Genomic DNA, 22,395 nt, shown 5'->3' on the forward strand with positions numbered 1-22,395 from the left:
GGACTAATCCTAATACATGTATACATTCTAATAAGACAAATTAATTAAAAGGGTGAGCTGAGCGAGACTCGAACTTACCACCACAACCCCAGCCCAAAACACGAGGAATGAGGATACCACTCGGCTAGAAGCGCGGTGGTGCTACATTATATGTATGTGATTCTATCAAGTGCAACTAAAAGTCAACATAAAACTCCAACCGGGTTTAGATTGACACGCGCAATAGTTAAAAAAAAAAAAAGGGGGTCCAAATATGATCATCTTAATCTTATAAGTTGCAGTAAACATGTTGGAGCACTCATTCTGATGCAGAAGATCACTTCTAAAAAGATAAAATATACACGTCACAAAAGAATTTTAACATTTCTATCTTCAAGTTGTGGAATATCCATCTTCATATTTTCATGTTTATAACCTGGAATCCTTGTAACAAATTAGAACAAACAAAAGAATTAGAATCGAAATTAACCAAGAAACCAAAATTTAGAAAGTTACTAAACATGTGAGGCTTTTTTTAAATAGAAACTAAATTACTTTTCTTGTATTCAACATAATTGATACTTCTGCATTTTTTTTTTTTTTTTTTTGAAAAGCAAGAAATGATATTATTAACATTAATAAGTTACAAGGGGTAAAAATGCTCAGCCCATAACGATTTCACCAGTACCCGAAAGAAAAAAAGCTATAATCTACATATTTACATAAGTTGATACAAACAGCAGCTCGAATAATGAAAACATCATGAACACGAACAGCAGCACGAATAGTAGCAGCAGCTCGAATGATGTAAAACGGGTTGGATCACAAACATGTCGGTTCATTAAGACATTTAACCCAAATAATAACCCTGCAATCTGCACAATTTCTTAGTATTACTTTTTACCACAATTTCTTCTCCACTATTATTGATTTAATAATTGACATTGATTAAGACAAACAGCAGCTCACTTAATGAGTATCGTATTAATACTTGACTTGGTAGTGTTGTTAGAAGTCGAGAATTTAAATTTCAAAGGCATAAGAAATGGACATGTTAGCAGGAAAAAGAAGGCTGCAACATAGATTAGGCTAAGCTTAACTTAGTTTTATATATAATTCTCCTAATAACTAGCAAATAAGCCTCAAACAAATCCAGGGGTGAACACTCAGAATTCTCACTTTACAGCATCAAAGCAGATTCAATGATACACATAATCCATTTGCTTAGTACTTATAATGACCCAAAATCCCACAGTAATTAAAACATAATCAAAAAATGACCCAAACTATTAAAGGAACATTGAGCTTACATCAAAGTAAAATCCAATTACCCATTCCAACTCGGTAATCATGCAGAAGCATTGTTTCCATGTAAGAGTTCACAGAGATTTCTCCAAACGTTCCAGTAATCGTAGTCCACTTGAAGCGTTTTGAGGAGGGTTCATAAATAGCAACTGATGATACATCTTGCGTATAAGTATCTATCATTTCCAAGACCACTTTACCGTTGTAACTAATTGCCATCGGCGTCACAAGATCATAGTTTGTGTTTATGGTGAATAGCTTTTTAAACGAACTTTTAACACCGCCTTCCATCATCCATACATCATAACCATATTTCACTATGTTGTAATCGTAGGGAAACAAAACAAGAGACTCCCTATGTTTAGACAAATCCAAAATGCGGTAGCGTGCCAAACTATCTGGAAGATATATCACTCCAAATTCTTCACGAGTCAAATCAAAGGAAATTATTACCCGTGACGGATTTGTATCATCATCCTTATTAGATGCACACCAATAAATTAACCCGTCAACGCATTCACTCCGCGATGAAAGTTTAAACGATCGACAAAGCAGATCGCTTATTTTGCTAAGTAAACGTGTTCTCCATAACCCGGAACTTAACGAAAAAACCTCAAGTTTCCAAGTTTCATTTTCCAACGATTTTTGAGGAAACGAAAGGCGGACAAGCTTAGGATCGCTAGTTTTGGGACAAACCCCAAAACCAACAACACGTTCAAAATTGCCATTATCAAAATTAGGGAAAATAACAGTAACAGATTTTCGAATCCAAGGATTCCAAATAATAGCACTAGAACCAGTATACAAACACAACAAACCTTGAGAGCTACCAACAAGTCTTAGTGTGGTCGATTGTTTAGCAGAATTTGGAAGAATGGCAGACATATCACACATCTGTTTAGGGAAGTTATCATCATCAACAATTGAAACATACCTCATCCCACCCTCACTGGGATCATCAGACATTATAAACAAGCACCGCTGAGTTTCACCGATGCTGTAATCGGAAACAAAACGAGAGCTATCGATCAATGATTTCCAATGTTTGGAGACACTTCTGAATCGCATCAGTGATTTCACCGGGAACCTTTTCATGATTTCAATTTGGATTTCAAACGGTATGTGGTCGGACATTTTGATTTGGATTTGGATTTGGATTTGGATTTTGGGGATGCAATTTCTAGGGTTTTAAGGTTTTGCAAAGGGAAATCACCACCCATTTTACTTGTTACACCATAATTGACTAAATTGACAGCTTATACAAATTATTTAAAACTTTTTGTTATAATTTATTGAGGGATATTTAAGGAAAAAAGCTTTAAATTGTGGTGGAACAAGTAAAATGAATGTTGGAGATATCATCTCCCTTTTACAAATTGGTAGCGTGAGGGGGTTTAGGGATACGATATTTTTATGAATAAGTTTTCGAGTAGGGTAAGTTTAAGTCCCAATAAAGTCAAAAAATCTGCTAAACGTAAAATGCCCCAAAGTGTATTATTAATTAAATAAAATCAATTTTTTTAAAGCAAGCAATGTATTAATTAAATTAAATAATAAATAATAACATTTGAAAGGATGGGCTTTATTATCATTTATCAATCAATTTTAAAAAATTAAATTAAAGATATTTTTTTTTGAAAAGCAGCAATCTTATTAAAAAAACTCAAGATGTTTACAACTCGATGTTTACAACTCAGTACAATCGATGGCCTCGCAATTAAAAACAAATTCACACAAGATAACTAACAAGATGTTAAGTAAGCATAAACTAAACTAGGAAAGTATGTGGATTGTGAATCTAATTATGCCAATCGATCTTCTTTTCTCTACATCTCTTAGCGACCCATTCAAACGATTTTAATTGTATCTCACATAGCGCAATCGGAGGATTCCAACTTTTATTATTGAAAATTTTTTGGTTTCGATTATGCCATATGAGATATCCGGACGTCCAAGTAATCGCTTGCCACACTTTGGTACCAAATTCCGACATCGCAATATTAATTGAACCTTGAAATAACTCATTGATGCTAATCGAGGATAGTAAGTTAACACCCCACCAATCGAAAACTTTTTCCCAAATCTCTAAAACATGTTTGCAAAAGACTAACGCATGCTCAACCGATTCGATATCATCATCGCAGAGTTGGCATCGAACACTATTCAAATCAACACCACGTTTATCTAATTCGCACAACGCCGGTAACCTCTTTTTTCTCGCCCTCCATATGAACACTTCCACCTTTATTGGAACAAGGTTATTACGGAGAGTTTCGACGCAGTTAGTACCTGGGGAAATAACCTTCAAATCAATAAGTTTAGAAAGCTTTTTTGTAGTAAAGAGACCGTTGCTCGATAACCCCCACTTCCAAGAGTCTGATTTCGAAATATCCATGGAAATGGACGAGACTAACGCTTCGAGCTGCTGTAACTCAGTGAGCGTTCGACCCGTCGGCTCGCGAATCCAGTCCCATGAACCTGCTGCTGTATTCCCGTCCCACTGAATTCTGTCGTTGACCCGTGCCCTTCGATTTCTATCCAGCCGAAACAGTCTGCTAAAGGTGTTCTCGAATGGATCAGGGCTTGCCCATGCTTCGCACCAAAAAAACGTGTTGCCTCCATCCCCAATCTTTTTTGCAAACGAGTTGGAGAAGGAGACACCCGAATTATCTATGTGACCACCTGTTTTGATAATATTTGACCAAGTAGAATTAAAAGTGAGAGAACATTTGAATTTAAACGAATCCAAACCACCCGACGAGCCATAAATGCTCGAAATAACTTTGACCCACAAAGCGTTGGGTTCGGTTTTAAACCTCCACCACCACTTGCCGATCAAAGCTAGATTTTTACTTTTTAGGGAACCCAAATTTAACCCCCCCCCCCCCCCCCCCCCCCCCCCCCCCCCGACCAATATGGCAAGAGCACATCATCCCATTTAACCCAAGCAATTTTAGAGTCACACCCCGACCCGCCCCAAAAAAAATGTACGTCTCACACTCTCAAGCTTTTTTAACACACATGGCGGGGAACGGAAGAGCGAGAAGAAATACAACGGAAGACTATTTAGCACCGACTTTACAAGTGTTAACCGACTCCCAAACGACATCGAACGAGCCTTCCAATCCGAGAGTCGCTTCTCAAATTTGTTAATCACCAGCAACCAACTTTCCCACTTTTTCATGTTTGCCCCAATTGGGAGGCCAATGTAAGTGAAAGGGAGAGAACCAACCTTGCATCCGAATGCATTAGCCATATATCTCACCTCATCAACATCAACACCTAACCCGAACATACTACTTTTTTGGTAATTAACTTTGAGACCCGAAGATAATTCGAAACACTTAAGAAGTTTCATTAGGTTGCGAATATTCCTCAAATTCCATTTACCAAAATAAATGGTGTCATCCGCGTATTGAAGATGGGAAATGCACACTTTATCGACCCCTACAACAACACCTTCGAACATGTTACTTTGAACCGCCGCCTTCGTTAATGCATTTAAACCTTCCGCCGCAAGAATAAAGAGAAAAGGGGAGAGGGGGTCACCTTGACGAACCCCTCGACCCAATTTGAATTCTTTAATAGGGGAACCATTCACGAGAATTGAGATAGACGCGGATTGTAGGCAAGACATTATCCATTTCCTCCATTTTGATCCGAACCCCATGAAACTCATTACTTCTTCCAAGAACTCCCAATTTAGACAATCGAACGCTTTCTCGAAATCTACCTTAAAAATGAGGCTTTTAGAATTTTTTTGCTTTAAATGAACATTTGTCTCATTCACAATAAGTGCACCATCAAGGATGTTTCGGCCCTTTAGAAATGCACTTTGTTCTAAACCAACTAATTTCGGGACCACCTTTCTAAGATGATTCGACAAAAGTTTGGCTACAATCTTGTAGTAACTCCCAATGAGGCTAATTGGCCCAAAACTCATTTAGAGAAGAAGGATCCGGTACTTTTGGAACAAGTGTGATAAAAGACGCATTACATCCATTGGATATTTCACCATTGTCCCAAAAAGATTGGATGGCGTTGATGAGATCAAACTTAATAGTCCCCCAAAACTTTTTATAAAAGCTCAAGTTGAACCCGTCAGGCCCCGGGGCTTTAGTACCGCTACAATCTTTAATCGCTTCCCATATTTTCTTTTCCTCAAATGGGAGTTCAAGTTGACCAGCTTCTGTAGTAGATAGAAACCCTCAGACAGAATCAGATACGCGAGAACCAGCAGAACCCATCACCGGTGTTGGGTCAGCAGAGGCATTCGAGCCCAATCCATTTTGAATCGGCCCAGAACTGTTTAGCCAGTTTACCATCCGTGGCCTATTTTGTGACTTCTCCTCAAAAACTTCCTGAAAATGTGCCAATATTTCACCCTTTACATCCATCGGAATTTCATTCCAAACCCCATTGATGTTGAGACCTCGGATATTGCTTTTGTTATATCTCCGTTTAATCGTGGCATGAAAATACTTTGAATTCTCGTCTCCTTCTAAATTCCAGCGTGCCCGAGATTTTTGTTTAAGCATGTTAATCTTGGTATTTTCCTTGCCTAACCAACTCCTTCTCGCTTCTAACCATGATTTTCTATCGCACTCATTTAAACCACCTAATTCCGCCTTTTTTCCCAATCCTCAACATGTGTCTTAAGAGTTTCGATTTCTATGTCCAAGTTCCCGTACACACCTTTACTCCAATCCCTAACATCAAACTTAACATTTTTTAATCTATCTCTAAAAATGCAATCTTTTCGAGTGCATCTCACCGGTTTATCCCACGCTTTTTTAACAACTTCACCCGCTTCTTCATTGTTGAACCATTCGTTAAATACCTTGAAAGGTTTGGTCCATAGTCTATAAATTTGTCTCTTAATACCAATGGACAATGATCCGAAGTATTTCGATCCAATGGTAGAACCGAGAGGTCCCGCCAAAGATTAATGAACTTGTCGGAAACAAGGAACCTATCGAGTTTGCTAAATTTGGAGCCATCGTCACTTATTCTCGTGAACTTTCTTCCCGTAATTGGTATTTCAATTAGGCTATTATTTGTGATGAACTCGTTAAAACGTGCAGCCCTTTTATGATGAAATACACAATTTAACCGATCCGAGCTTTCCCTAACCTCATTAAAATCCCCGCAGAGAACCCAAGCCGTATCAACATCCCTCATAATACTATTAAGTTGCACCCACATTTGTTTTTTTTCTCGCATCATCATGAGGACCGTACACATTTACAATTATCGTTTCTTGGCCCGAATTAACCCAATGACCTCGAATAGCAATGAAAAAATCTGAGCACAATGAATCAGTGGCACTAAAGCTTCTTTTATCCCAAATTAGGAGCATCCCTCCCGATTTCCCGATAACTTCCTTTTGAATATACCCAGCATCAATATTACCCGTCAAATTTACAATCCAACGATCTGACACTAATATACACCTAGTTTCTTGTTGCGCAACAATATCACAACTTTCTTTAACACACAGGGACTTAACCCACCCGAATTTCCCCTTAACACCCAAACCGCAAACATTTAAAGTAAGAATCTTCATATTATAAAAAGAAGGAACGAATGAATCGTGGAACTTACTGAGGATTAAGGTGTTTCCACCTTAACCCGATGTGTTGGCCGTACTCCTGGATTTCTTCACTGTTAATGGGGCTAATAATAGGTCGACTGCCTTCCATGGATTGCCCAGATTTCGAACCTTTCCCAATTTTCCTAGGCTTAGAGCCACAAGATTTACACTTGTGGGTATCATCTAAATTAATCCCTCTTCTAGCCATACTTTTCATCCTCATAATTCTTGATGAAGCTTTGCAATTCCCAATTGCTCTCCAATAACAGTTGTTACAGAAGGAGATCTCAGAGGAGTTAGAGTTGTTTTGCCCGGAGATTCCAGGTTTAGGTTTGGATTTGGATTTGGATTTGATTTTCGAATTTGTAGATCTCCTTTGTTTCTTCCTTTTTGATCTACGGGTATCAGGTTCCTCAATATAATCGAATACCAAATCTTTATTTTTATTGTTTTGGTCAGTTGAATGGTCCAACTCAGAATCATTACTTATCTCCTCCACATCACTTGGGCCAACTTTAGAATGATTGGGCCCAAATTTACATTTGGATCCCACTTCATGGGTGACAGGCCCATCATCACAATTGGGTTTAATAGCTTTAAGAGTCGGCCCACCATCTCCCACCAGGCCATTATCCCCACACAACTTTTCATTAACTACATCACTCGTATCACCCATTTTTTGAGGATGGGACCCACAAGACTCAGTATTGGGTGGCCTAGGAACCCTAGCAGATTTTTTGGAATTTGTTATTTGAGCACTTTCAACCGCTGTATCAGCCACCTTTTCATCACAACTATCGAAGTTGGCATCAAACCCTTGGCATCCAGACCCTACATCTTCCATGACCGGAAAATCTTCATCTCCGTACGCCTGAGAATTTAGTGGATGTTCGGAATCGTCATCTTTCTGGTTTCTGATGTTGTTTTCGGACATGAATTCTTCCACATTGAAATCAGATGAATCATAAACGCCTTCTTCATCAGTAGGGTATAGGGAATCATCCACATATTCATCTGACTCTAAAGACTCAGAGTTTGTCAAATGCACATCAGAGTGGCATGTGCCAGTATTATCGTTCTTATTATGGCAGTTAATTTCCTCAAAACCGAACCATTCCTTCTTTTCTTCTTTCACATGAATAAAGTATGTCTTCGACCGATGAATGAGTTTCAAAGACACGTTTACTTTTTTAGGGTTGTTAAGCTTAACATACGCCCTACCATAACGGAGATTTTGATGACCCTCTAAGGAGCAGTTATCCAGTTCATACACCACACCACACCACTCCGCAATTGACAGGAAAGTGTTACTAGCCCAGACCTGAACCGGTACACCTGAAATTTTGATCCACGCCATTCTTCCCTCAGGCCAAAATTCATCATCCCATAATTGGACTTTATGAATCCATCTCCTAAGAGGGTGGTTTAGTTGATTGACCACGTTACCTGCAAGTTCTTTAGAAGGAAAGACAATAAGCATACAAAGATTTCCCATTCCTTTTATTTGGAGATTTTGAAACCCTTCTTCCATGCATATTGTTTGGAAATTTTCCAGGATTTTGTCGGTTTTTGCCTCACAGATAACTGAACATTTGAGTGTTTCATCATTAGGGTTTTCATCCTTTAGAAACACACACTTTTCTTCTTCTACAGGTTTGGAGTTTTTCCTTTTTTTCTCATTTAACCTCGATCTTAAGTCCCCTTCATCCCTCCTTTCCACTCTTATTTTTGAATTCAGTTTTGATCTTAGATCTTCCCCATCACTAACTACCTCATTGAATCTTCTACCGTCTTAAAATCTATTCCCAACCGGTACCCCAAAATAAGGACCATTCCTATTCATCGAATCATTGTTTCTGTCAGGTTTAGAATCATTGTTTCTGTCAGGTTTAGGTCCTCGTGTTGTTGCTTTGAAGACCCTAATTGGTTTGCCTTTGATCTTAATACTTTCAAGCTTTGCTAACAATCTCGAGTCGTCCTCTACATCAGCAAAACGTACGAACGCGAAACGTTGTCCGCCCCTCAGCCTTTTAGATGCAATGTATACGTCTCTAACTGCTCCATAAGGTTTGAATAATTTCCATAGATCTACTACTCCCCAATCATTCGGGAATTGGAAGAACATGTACGAAGTCAATTGCTTGCCGAAAGAACTCTTGTGTCGATGCTTGAAGTCGCCGTTGTATTCATCCCGTGCTCCGCCGTTGCCCGCCTTTGCTCTCCACACTCTCTCTCTATTCTCTCTCTCTATTCTCTCTCTCTCTCTCTCTCTCTCTCTATTCTCTCTCTCTCTCATTTTTTCCTTACTATACGTGAAAAAATATATATTCTCTATTCATCTTTGACACAAAAATGGAAGTATGGTTTTGTTCAACCCTACTTAATTAAACTAGTGCAGAACATACCGAATATTAATTGGTCAATTGAAGTCGACTTGAACTGTTCCGAGCTTCACAGAATTTTGTTTTGAACAGTCTGACTGACCCGCTCATATTGTCACCCCCACGAGTTATCTTTTTCTGCTACCAGGGGAGAAGCACCAGGGTCCAAGTTTTGTGAATCACACGCCGAGCAACTAAAGGAACTCTTTTTTAACTTGCTCAATATAATGTCAAATTTATTTGAACCCAACCATTACTGACCAACCTATTTCCTTCCAAAGGATCAATATTCTTATTGATCTTTTCCTTTGCCAGTTTGCAAAACGCGACACACGAATTATCAGGACATAAACAACCCATAATTTGAATTCCGTTCAGATTATTAACAATCTGTGATGGAGGTTCTGGATCACTTACAACAGGCTGCAGTCAATTCAAAATATCCTGTATTAATTTGGGTTAACAAACTCATTTACACCAAACTTCTCAACTGTCATTAGTAGTTTACAAATATACAAACCACCGAGCCTTTGGCTGAGTGGTATGCAGGGGCGGAACAAAGAAGGGGCAGGGTGGGGCACCCGCCCCCAGTGGATTTTCAATTTTTAGTGCAAATTTTTTTGGTTTTTGATTTTGTCCCCGGTGGAATATTTTTTGCCCCAAACCCTTCATATTTTGTCCCAAATCCTTCGTATTTTGCCCAAAAAACCTCTAAATTTTGCTCAAAAAACTCTATATTTTGCCCTAAATCTTCCATGTTTTGCCAAAAAAAAAAATTCGTCCCCGGAGAAAAAATTTCCTAGGTCCGCCACTGGTGGTATGGGAGGCTGAACTTCGAGGACTTTGTCCCGGATACGAATCCTAGGAGAGGGCAAACTTTGAGGATTTTCCCGAGTTTAAATTTCCTCGGGGGTTTTCTCTTCCTGGTTTCTGGATGGGTTTCCTCTGTAGCGTGCGTGGGTGACAATGATCGCGAAGGTGGTTCAGTCCCCTTTGGGTGATGCCCAAATAGCCGTTAAAAAAAAAAAAGCATACAAATATACAAGCACAAATATTATGAGTATATTTGTGATGGGGGTATTTGAATTTGTATTTTCAACTCATTATATGACTTTGTGGTTGCTTATTTGAGATTTTTAATTTACTTATATCTCAATACTCACTAGATATGTATTGGTTTTGTTTAAGTAAAAAGTTTTCCAAACATTTACACATTTGATAATTAAGATTTAAATAACAAAAGCACATCCAAAATCCATTAATACAATTCGCTTAGGTACATCTGATAATATACATTCTATTCTATTTATTATTCTATATAGCATACGCAGTAAGCACATTCTAACCTCACATCCAGATACCACGTAGGCTGAATGTAAATAGGAATTTACATTGAAAGGTGAAGCTGAGTAGACATTAGATAACAATGATCTACCCATAGCAATTAGCAATATAGAATATTGTAGGAGACTTAGGCCCTGCCTGAAACAAAATGGTCTTTAGTGTTAGAAACTTTATTTCTATTTGGTTCAAATCCATTGATCTCCAATATTATATTTAGGTTAGATTTCATAGTCAGTTATAAGGATATCACCGGAGTACAATGAATGGTAGACGTTTTTTTAATGAGGTTTTCCCTACTCGGGGAAGTCAAATATTCTTTATTAAGATGTACGTGGTCTAACTAGGTTATTCCGTGACCATTTTTTTACCTCATTTCTTCTGGTCACCCCAAGATATACTGCTAGTGCGGTTTGAACCGGGGACCTTTTGTAAGAAAACCAGGATTCCAACCACTAGATTACCTTTTTTGTCTGGGAAACTTTTAATACAGGAAATCACTTGAAGCATTAGGCTATGCAGGGTCACCAACAAATATTAGTGAAAGGATGTAGTGTAGTATTTGGAATGGAGTAGTTCACATTAAAAATATCCAAAAGGGATACTAAGTGAAGTTTGTTATAAGAAAAATGAAATTTAATATATCTTAAAAGGTTACCGAGTGTGGAATACCATCTATGCTTTCGGAGCGCTTCACTAATAAGCCAGAACTTAATGTAATATAGGTTCGATCACAAAGGCCTGATATTGTACCAACAACCAATGGCAGATTTAGGAATGTAGTCACTAATATCACTGGTAAAACTCTGAAAAATTTCTACTATATGGGTATTTCAATGGTGTTACTCAAAGAAATTTACACTATCCAATGGTGTCACTAATTAAAAACCTAAAAAAATTTCCACTACATTGTGTATTTCACTGATGTCATGTGCCACCACTGAATACATATTACATCCGCCCCTGCCAACAACCTTACATTTAAAACTTCCAACTGCACTACATTTGACAAATACTGATCTCGCATGTTACACTCAGAGAACTACGCTGCACCAGCATCAGATAAAAAACGGACTTATCGGTTCATTAAGCCATTTAACCCCAATTACTGCAATCTGCACAATGCTTCCAAGAATATAATCTTGATTTCGATATTATTGATTTAACACTGTCATTGATTGAGACATTCCTGCTCACTCTAAGCTTATTATAATAACCTTTTTATGATATTAATACCGGTAAAAAATAAAAAAACAATTCTGTACTAAATAAACTTTAAAAGGAAATCATTCGGACATACATATGAAGATGATATAATTGAAGAAACTTTAATCGGATTCGAATCGCACATTACCTGCCTTTTAACTGTAGTGGTACAATTAGATCATGGTTGATTATTTAGGGTTGTGGATAACATACGAAGAAGAAGAAGAAAATGGATTTAGTGTAATCAACGGTTGATTGTTTAGGTTTGGAAGAAACTAAAGCGGCTGACCAAGGCGGACGCTATGGGATTTGATTTGGTATTTGTAAGGAGTTGACTTTCTTAATACATACGAAATGACATGTCAGCAAAATTTTAATACATGGAAAATACAAGGCTGCCACATAGGCTAGAAGCATAACTTGGTTTTGTATATAAGAAGTAGCCAATAAGCCTCAAACAAAGTCAAAAGTGAACATTTATAATCTTCAATTTGCAGCATCAAAGCAGATTCAATTATACACATAATGCATCATTGAAATTCACCTAATACGCATCTTAATTAAAATTTTAGCTTGAATCGGAAAACCTTATTAGTTTAGCCCGTTTAATAGATACTTACAATAGTAGTATGTGAGACGTCACACTAAATTTAACATGGTGAATTCGTTAAACCTTATTACTTTTACCCGCAGAAGCATTGTTTCCATGTAAGAGCTCATATAGGTGAATCCATAAGTTCCAGTAATCGTAGTCCACTTGAAGTGATTTGAGGATGGTTCATAAGTATCAATAGATGCTACATTTACATTTTCTTTTTTTTTTGCTCTCTAGCGTTTCCAAGATTTCTTCATCGTTGTAACTAATTGCCATCAGCTTCATAAATTTATTAGTTGAGTTTATGGTGAATAGCTTTTTACACGATTTTGTAGTACCACCTTCCATCATCCACACATCATAATCATATCTTGCAATGTTAATGTTGTAATTGTGGGAATCAAAACAAGAGACTTCCTGTGTTTAGACAAATCCAAAATGTTGTACGATTTCAAACTGTCAGGAAGATATATTACTCCAAACTATTCATTAGTCAAATCAAAGGAGATTATTACCCATGACGGATTAAGATCATCATCCTTATTAGAAGCACTGTTGGAGTGCGAAGCTCGAATTAAACAAGGTTTGCTGAATCTGTGAAATTGATGACCGCGAGTTTAGAGTTATGGTCGCAAGAATCACATCTGTGCTGAGAAAACAAAACTCGTGACCACCAGAATTTCATCGCGGTCGCGAGAATGGTTCTGACGGGAGAAAATTCTAGAATTGAGTTTTCTTGCTCGTTAAGTTATTCATTTGTTTAGATTTTCCTATATAAACACCCTATGTGTCACACCCCCTAAATGGGACCGGAGGTCATATGTGACTAACCAATATCATAACACAAGTGTAAAGCGAGAACGACTCTAAATGAGGTGTTTTAATTTAAACACCAATGTATTAAAGCAGCAGAAAGTATTAAGTCATTACAATAAATGTTTTAATGCAATAATATGAATGTATAAATGTGGACTCCAAAAGCAGCAAAGTCCAAATAGCAAATAATCTTTAGCAACCTTCACCTTAGACAAAACATGCTTAAAGTGTCAACCAAAAATGGTTGAGTGAACAACATAGGTTTAATAATCATAATAAGTTTTTAGACCACAAGATTTAATTATAAAGTTTAATCAGTTCGTTAGTAGTGCTGAGGTGTATGATATCGAAACTAAACAAGTTACCCCGTGATCACTTTATTCGTTCGTGTCGTTAAATCATTATTATGTAACCAAAGACCAACGGTCAAATAGTTAGAGATGTCACTCTCAATAGCGCTACCCACGACAATTAAGCTTGCCAAAATTCCAGCAACTAATGATATCATGGCAGGGATTAAGCATGAAACAAAGCATGTCATAGCACAGTTTGAACTAATCAAAATAAAGTTTTCGTGTACTTGTGTCTAAGCGTAAAACAGTTTGAAATCAAGCATGTGTCTCACCCCAAAAGTTCAAAATAAGTAATAGAGAAAGTTAAAAAGTGGGGCTATGAAGTTCACCTTAGTAGCAAGCAAGAAATTCCACGCAAGTAGTAAGAACAGAGTATGTAAACGGAGATCTCAACCTAGAGATATAATATTTAATTAGTTAATGTCTAACAGACATAAAGTTTGTTTATTAATATAGCAAACTATATTAACAGTGACGATTTTTGAGAAAAGTTACTATTTCTCAAAAGTTTCTATATTTGGAAACCTACTATTTATGGAAAGCTTCCACTTATAGTAAGCTTCTAGTTTAAGAATGTTCGGCTTATAATTCTTAACAAAGATGTTGTACAATCTCGCCCAAACTTCGTTGCTAACATGCAAGTCACTCGAATGATCTATTGTTACCGAGCGGCCCAGGATCTCTTGACCAGAATCTAAGTCTTGGCATTCGAGATCCACAAGCGTCCCATAATGGTAACAAGGATCACCTTAGGCCACAAGTAGCGGTGATGTTTGTAGACTTTATATGCTATCTTTAATTATAACCCTTACGTTTAAGTTATACCTACGTTATTATTATCTTATATATTATTATTAGTTATTACTATTTTATAAGTTATATTGTATATTTTTATTACTCATAAAATGATTATTACTATAGGTACTTATTAAACACGTATTAATATTATTATTACCATTAAATTCTTATTATTATAACCTAAATATATAATAAGTTATATTATAAACTTAGTACATATTATATAATTTCGTATTATCTAATAATAATATATGTAAATTAATACTTAATTCACCATATGATATATTCATAATACTTATAACTTAATTTAGCATAGAATCGGTAGGTTACTTACTAAAAATATTTTTATAAATTTTTGTATAAATTTCCTTATTCTATATATATATATATATATATATATATATATATATATATATATATATATATATATATAATAAATCAAGTTAATTAAGTAATAAATACATATTCGACCTATATCTTTAGTTTTATATTTTTTATAAGTTCCATATACTATAAATAAGTTGGAAAAACATAATTTCAAAAATTATATATATATTATTATTTATTTTATATTTTCTTGTACTTTAGCTATTATAATCGATATTAATTAAATAAATTAGTTAAATACTTAATAAATAAGTTTTAATAATTTTTCCAGTATCTATGCAACCTAATTATTATATAAAATTTTTATAAAAACTAGTTTAAATCGTTTATTATTTATTTTATATTTATTTTCTTATTTTCTCTCGGTTTATATAAATACTTTACAAAAATCAATTAAAATACTAAATATACTTATAAATATGATTTTATATTTTTTGCAGCTTTATTACATACTCATAAACTTAGAAAATTTTTTATAGTTATTATATTTACTTTTTTCTATTTATTACAAATTTTATATAGTTTCCATTATTAGTACTTATTAAATTCATTTTTTAATTATAAATAATATCCAAAACTTAATATAATAATTTTTATAAGTTATATTACTGTTATAAATACTTAATAAATTATTATTACTGATATAAATATTTTATACAATTTAAATTTGTTTTTACATATTAAAATCGTATATCAATTCAATTAATTGTAGAATAATTATATATAATGTTATAAAAATAAATTTTTCTCACCCAATAATTTTTATAAGTGTAATAATCTCTGTAAAAATTATCATGACCAATTTTAAGTATCTAAAACAATTTAAAACGATTTAACCATATATATCTATATCGATATTATTAATAATTGTACAAAAATCGTTTTCTTTGCTTTTTAACTACATACTTACATATAATACTTCATCGTATACACTTATATACATGTATATCATATCTATATACCTATATAATCTTTGCATGTATACATGCATACGTAAATACATATACATATAGTTTTTTTATAAACGAAACGAAATGAAAGTATGAACACGTAGGGATCTAGGGATACCTTAGGGTTGTTAAGATCAAGATTATGTGGTGCTGGATGGTGTGATACGAACAGAATAGCAGCAACAGCAAAAACGAACCAACAAGGTGGTGATATGGGTCGATTCTTGGTGGGTCTTGTTCACGAACAGCATCAGCTCAACAGGTACTATTTTTGTGGGTTTGTAGCAGCTGAACAAGGGTGGTTTCGTGGTGGTGTAGGGATGCGAAGATGGCTGCAAGTGGTGGTGGCGTTTGGTTGAAAAAAAAAACGAATGGGAAGTGAGGGTGGTGAGGATTTACGTGGGTAAGCAACAAGGAGAGGAAGGATTTGGTTTATGATTGTGAATGAAGATTATGAGGGGATAGGGTCCTTTATATAGTTGTAATTAAGAGACCTAATAACCTAAGGATTACTGAAATGTCCCGTTCATATTGATTATAAACGTTCCATATTAATTGATTTCGTTGCGAGGTTTTGACCTCTATATGAGACGTTTTTCAAAGACTGCATTCATTTTTAAAACAACCATAACCTTTATTTTATCAATAAAGGTTTCAAAAGCATTACGTAGATTATCAAATAATGATAATCTAAAATATACTGTTTACACACGACCATTACATAATGGTTTACAATAGAAATATATTACATCGACATATGTTTCTTGAATGCAGTTTTTACACAATATCATACAAACATGGACTCAAAATCTTGTCCTTATTTTAGTATGCAACAGCGGAAGCTCTTAGTATTCACCCGAGAATAAACATGCTTTAAACGTCAACAAAAATGTTGGTGAGTTATAGGTTTAACCTATATATATCAAATCGTAACAATAGACCACAAGATTTCATATTTCAATATACATCCCATACATAGAGATAAAAATCATTCATATGGTGAACACCTGGTAACCGACATTAACAAGATGCATATATAAGAATATCCCCATCATTCCGGGACACCCTTCGGATATGATATAAATTTCAAAGTACTAAAGCATCCGGTACTTTGGATGGGGTTTGTTAGGCCCAATAGATCTATCTTTAGAATTCGCGTCAATTAGGGTGTCTGTTCCCTAATTCTTAGATTACCAGACTTAATAAAAAGGGGCATATTCGATTTCGATAATTCAACCACAGAATGTAGTTTCACGTACTTGTGTCTATTTTGTAAATCATTTATAAAACCTGCATGTATTCTCATCCCAAAAATATTAGATTTTAAAAGTGGGACTATAACTCACTTTCACATATTTTTACTTCGTCGGGAAGTAAGACTTGGCCACTGGTCGATTCACGAACCTATAACAAATATGTACATATATATCAAAGTATGTTCAAAATATATTTACAACATTTTTAATACGTTTTACTGTTTTAAGTTTATTAAGTCAGCTGTCCTTGTTAGTAACCTACAACTACTTGTCCATAATTAGATGTACAGAAATAAATCGATATATATTATCTTGAATCAATCCACGACCCAGTGTATACACGTCTCAAGCTAGATCACAACTCAAAGTATATATATTTTTGGAATCAACCTCAACCCTGTATAGCTAACTCCAACATTACTGCATATAGAGTGTCTATGGTTGTTCCAAATAATATATATACATGGGTCGATATGATATGTCAAAACATTTGCATACGTGTCTATGGTATCCCAAGATTACATAATATATTAGAATACATGTATAATACAATATAAGTTAGCTAGGATATGATTTGTATAGATTTGTTAAACATTTCCCGTAGCTAAAAAGATCAAAAATATCCAATCTTGTTTTACCCATAACTTCTTCGTTTTTAATCCGTTTTGAGTGAATCCAATTGCTATGGTTTCATATTGAACTTAAGTTTAAGAATCTATACAGAAAAAGTATAAGTTTATAGTCGGAATTACAGGTTACAAGTCGTTTTTGTAAAGGTAGTCATTTCAGTCGAAAGAACGACGTCTAGATGACCATTTTGGAAAACATACTTCCACTTTGAGTTTAACCATGATTTTTGGATATAGTTTCATGTTCATAAGAAAAATCATTTTCCCAGAAGAACAACTTTTAAATCAAAATTTATCATAGTTTTTAATTAACTAACCCAAAACAGCCCGCGGTGTTACTACAACGGCGTATATCCGGTTTTACGGTGTTTTTTGTGTTTTCCGGTTTTAAATCATTAAGTTAGCATATCATATAGATATAGAACATGTATTTAGTTGATTTTAAAAGTCAAGTTAGAAGGATTAACTTTTGTTTGCGAACAAGTTTAGAATTAACTAAACTATGTTCTAGTGATTTCAAGTTTAAAACTTCGAATAAGATAGCTTTATATGTATGAATCGAATGATGTTATGAACATCATTACTACCTTAAGTTTTTTGGATAAAACTACTGGAAATGAAAAAAATGGATCTAGCTTCAAAGGATCCTTGGATGGCTTGAAAGTTCTTGAAGCATAATCATGACACGAAAATAAGTTCAAGTAAGATTTCCACTCGAAATAAGATTGTTATAGTTATAAAAATTGAATCAAAGTTTGAATATGAATATTACCTTGTATTAGAAAGATATCTTACTGTAAATAAGAAAGATTTCTTGAAGTTGGATGATCACTTTACAAGATTGGAAGTAAGCTAGCAAACTTGGAAGTATTCTTGATTTTATGAAACTAGAACTTATAGAATTTATGAAGAACACTTAGAACTTGAAGATAGAACTTGAGAGAGAGATCACTTAGATGAAGAAAATTGAAGAATGAAAGTGTTTGTAGGTGTTTTTGGTCGTTGGTATATGGATTAGATATAAAGGATGTGTAATTTTGTTTTCATGTAAATAAGTCATGAATGATTACTCATTTTTTTTGTAATTTTATGAGATATTTCATGCTAGTTGCCAAATGATGGTTCCTACATGTGTTAGGTGACTCACATGGGCCGCTAAGAGCTAATCATTGGAGTGTATATACCAATAGTACATACATCTAAAAGCTGTGTATTGTACGAGTACGAATACAGGTGCATACGAGTAGAATTGTTGATGAAACTGAACGAGGATGTAATTGTAAGCATTTTTGTTAAGTAGAAGTATTTTGATAAGTGTCTTGAAGTCTTTCAAAAGTGTATGAATACATATTAAAACACTACATGTATATACATTTTAACTGAGTCGTTAAGTCATCGTTAGTCGTTACATGTAAATGTTGATTTGAAACCTTTACGTTAACGATCTTGTTAAATGTTGTTAACCCAATGTTTATTATATCTAATGAGATGTTAAATTATTATATTATCATGATATTATGATATATTAATATATCTTAATATGATATATATACATTTAAATGTCGTTACAACGATAATCGTTACATATATGTCTCGTTTCGAAATCATTAAGTTAGTAGTCTTGTTTTTACATATGTAGTTCATTGTTAACACACTTAATGATATATTTAAATATCATTTTATCATGTTAAATAAAGTGTATCAATATCTTAATATGATACATATGTATTTAGTAGACGTTATCATAACGATAATCGTTATATATATCATTTCGAGTTTCTTAACTTAGTAATCTCATTTCTTATGTATATCACACATTGTTAATATACTTAGTGAGATACTTACTCATCATAATCTCATGTCAACCATATATATATGTCTATATATACCACAACATGTAGTTTTTACAAATTTGTAACGTTCGTGAATCGCCGGTCAACTTGGGTGATCAATTGTCTATATGAAACTTATTTCATGTAATCAAGTCTTAACAAGTTTGATTGCTTAACACGTTGGAAAAATTTAGTCATGTAAATATAAATCTCAATTAATATATATAAACATGGAAAAGTTCGGGTCACTACAATTACTTGGAGATAAAACTAAACTTGAGGATTAAGATGAAAGGAAGTAGAGTTAGAGTAGGAGAATGAGTTTGACTTAGTCATTAGGTTGATCCATATCATTTCTTTTTAATCCTATGTACCGATATTATATATAAATTATATATATTTATATTTTTTTATACAGCATAATATATATATATATATATATATATATATATATATATATATATTATTTTGCATTTTACTTATTATTTATAAAACATATACATACAAAAGCATTTACATAATTATATATATCACACAATGCATAATAATAATAATGTACACAATTAATCATAGAAGTGAGATTATGAGGGTCGTTATAGTACATCCCCATTAATGAAAACTTCGTCCCGAAGTTTTAGGTAGACTTCTCGGATGCATCTGTGGTTGAGAATAGATGTGGATATTTCCGCTTCATCTGGTCTTCACGTTCCCAGGTATACTCGGGGCCTCTTCGTGAATTCCAACGGATCTTAACAACAGGAATAGAGCTTTGTTTTAAGCCTTTAAGCTCATGATCCATAACCTCTGTTGGTTCTTCAACGGAATGCATTTTATCATCAATGTGGATATCATTCAATGGAATAACAAGTGTGTCATCAACAATACACTTTTTATGATTCGAGATGTGAAGTGTATGAACTTTAATTAACAGGAAGTGTTGACTAAAAATTACCATTCGGTTAACGTTTTGTTAAAGCAAAGTTTACACTTAATTAAGTGGGGATCTACTTGAGTGATAGCTGATATTGTATGAAATTTTAGCCAAAAGAGCCTGGGTGATTAGAACATCTAGTCTTATGTACTTCATCCAAGACTAGTTCTTGAAAATTTCTGATTAACGGTGATTTTTATAGGATCGACATGTATTCCTCCACTATCAACTACATGCCCAAGAAATTGTACGGTTCGCAGCAAAAATTCACACTTGGAAAACTTGGCATACAGTTGTTCCTTCTTTAAGAGCTCTAACATCAACCGCAGATGTTGCTCTTGCTCTTTCTCGATTTTGGAATAGATTAAGATGTCGTTAATGAAAACGATCACGAATTTATCAAGATAAGGTTTGCATGCATGGTTCATAAGATCCATGAATATAGCAGGAGCATTGGTTAAACCAAAAGGCATGACAAGAAACTCATAGTGTCTATAACGAGTTCGGAAAGTAGTCTTGAAAACATCAACTCCCTCGAATCTCAATTGATGATAGCCTGACCTAAGGTCAATCTTCGAGTAGATACTTGACACTTGCAGTTGGTCAAATAGGTCATCAATGCGCGGGAGTGGATTGTGATGACCCGTCCTAATCCATCCGAACGAAGTCCATATCGATTATAAATGATTCACAACAGTTGATTACATCGCGAGGTACTTGACCTCTATATGATACATTTTACAAACATTGCATTCGTTTTTGGAAAGACAATCTTTCATTTCATCGAAAGTTAACGATATGCATACCATTTCATAATATATCTAACTATAATTGACTAAATAATAATCTTGATGAACTCAACGACTCGAATGCAACGTCTTTTGAAATATGCCAGGAATGACTCCAAGTAATATCTCTAAAAAGAGCAAATGCACAGCGGAAGATTTCTTTCGTACCTGAGAATAAACATGCTTTAAAGTGTCAACCAAAAGGTTGGTGAGTTCATTAGTTTAACATAAATAATCAATTCCATCATTTTAATAGACCACAAGATTTTCATTTCTCATAAATATACGTCCCATGCATAGAGACAAAAATAATCATTCATATGGATTGAACACCTGGTAACCGACATTAACAAGATGCATATAAGAATATCCCCTATCATTCAGTGATCCTCCTTCGGACATGATATAAATTTCGAAGTACTAAAACATCCGGTACTATGGATGGGGTTCGTCGGGCCCATAGATCTATCTTTAGGATTCGCGTCAATTAGGGTGTCTGTTCCCTAATTCTTAGATTACCAGACTTAATAAAAAGGGGCATATTCGATTTCGATAATTCAACCATAGAATGTAGTTTCACGTACTTGTGTCTATTTTATAAATCATTTATAAATCCTGCATGTATTCTCAGTCCAAAAATATAAAGGGTAAAAAGGTAAATGAAACTCACCATAATGTATTTTGTAGTAAAAATACATATAACAATAATGAACAATGCAAGGTTAGCCTCGGATTCACGAACCTATATCATTTGTGTATATATATTAATACACATAATCGTAATCGAATAAATATATATAACTTTCTTAGTTATATCGATTATTATGTTAATAACTTATATGTTCTGTGTATTTATTATATATATTTTTAACTAATTAAGATATTAAGTTTGTTATGTTTTATATATTAAATATATTATATATATATATATATATATATATATATATATATATATATATATATATATATATATATATATATATATATATATATATATATATATATATATTATTTGTTTGTTTAAAACAGTACTTTAATAATACTAAGGTATTATTAGTAGTGATAAAGTAATAATAATGATAATAATAATACTAGTATTAATAATAATGATAATGAAAATAATAACTTTTATAATATTACATACTAATAATTATTATAACAATTTTGTTACTAATAGTAATCCTAAATATAATTCTTTTGGTAATAATAAGTCTAAAATGATACTAATACTAATATTAATAATAGGAATAATAGT

General features: G+C 34.0%; 2 protein-coding genes across 3 annotated transcripts; both read right to left on the reverse strand.

Moving 5' to 3' along the window:
• Nucleotides 1-248: 248 nt before the first annotated feature.
• LOC139858658 (F-box/kelch-repeat protein At3g23880-like) lies at nucleotides 249-2,444 on the reverse strand. Of its 2 annotated transcripts, none has more exons than XM_071847494.1 (2): nucleotides 1,290-2,444; nucleotides 249-415 (listed from the first exon to the last, which is right to left on the reverse strand). In XM_071847494.1, the coding sequence occupies exon 1, from the start codon at nucleotides 2,416-2,418 to the stop codon at nucleotides 1,291-1,293; it is 1,128 nt and encodes a 375-aa protein (XP_071703595.1). In that variant the 5' UTR covers nucleotides 2,419-2,444; the 3' UTR covers nucleotides 249-415; nucleotide 1,290. The 2 variants fall into 2 exon arrangements, with proteins under 2 accessions (XP_071703595.1, XP_071703594.1); XM_071847493.1 differs by lacking the exon at nucleotides 249-415 and adding an exon at nucleotides 651-854.
• Nucleotides 2,445-5,492: 3,048 nt separating this feature from the next.
• LOC139860204 (uncharacterized) lies at nucleotides 5,493-6,465 on the reverse strand. Its single transcript, XM_071848975.1, has 3 exons — nucleotides 6,169-6,465; nucleotides 6,059-6,124; nucleotides 5,493-5,912 (listed from the first exon to the last, which is right to left on the reverse strand). The coding sequence occupies exons 1-3, from the start codon at nucleotides 6,463-6,465 to the stop codon at nucleotides 5,493-5,495; spliced, it is 783 nt and encodes a 260-aa protein (XP_071705076.1).
• Nucleotides 6,466-22,395: the final 15,930 nt, after the last annotated feature.

Source organism: Rutidosis leptorrhynchoides, chromosome 7, assembly GCF_046630445.1.
Source record: "Rutidosis leptorrhynchoides isolate AG116_Rl617_1_P2 chromosome 7, CSIRO_AGI_Rlap_v1, whole genome shotgun sequence".
Taxonomy (NCBI): domain Eukaryota; kingdom Viridiplantae; phylum Streptophyta; class Magnoliopsida; order Asterales; family Asteraceae; genus Rutidosis; species Rutidosis leptorrhynchoides.

Excerpts from the sequence above, each read along its gene's own strand:
- LOC139858658 (XM_071847494.1), bottom strand. The coding sequence starts at position 2,418 with ATGTCCGACCACATACCGTTTGAAATCCAAATTGAAATCATGAAAAGG.
- LOC139860204 (XM_071848975.1), bottom strand. The coding sequence starts at position 6,465 with ATGAGGGATGTTGATACGGCTTGGGTTCTCTGCGGGGATTTTAATGAG. Across the intron at positions 6,125-6,168 it reads CTTCGGATCATTGTCCATTG|GTATTTAACGAATGGTTCAA; the intron begins GTATTAAGAGAC and ends AAACCTTTCAAG. Across the intron at positions 5,913-6,058 it reads AAAAAGCGTGGGATAAACCG|GCGGAATTAGGTGGTTTAAA; the intron begins GTGAGATGCACT and ends TTGGGAAAAAAG.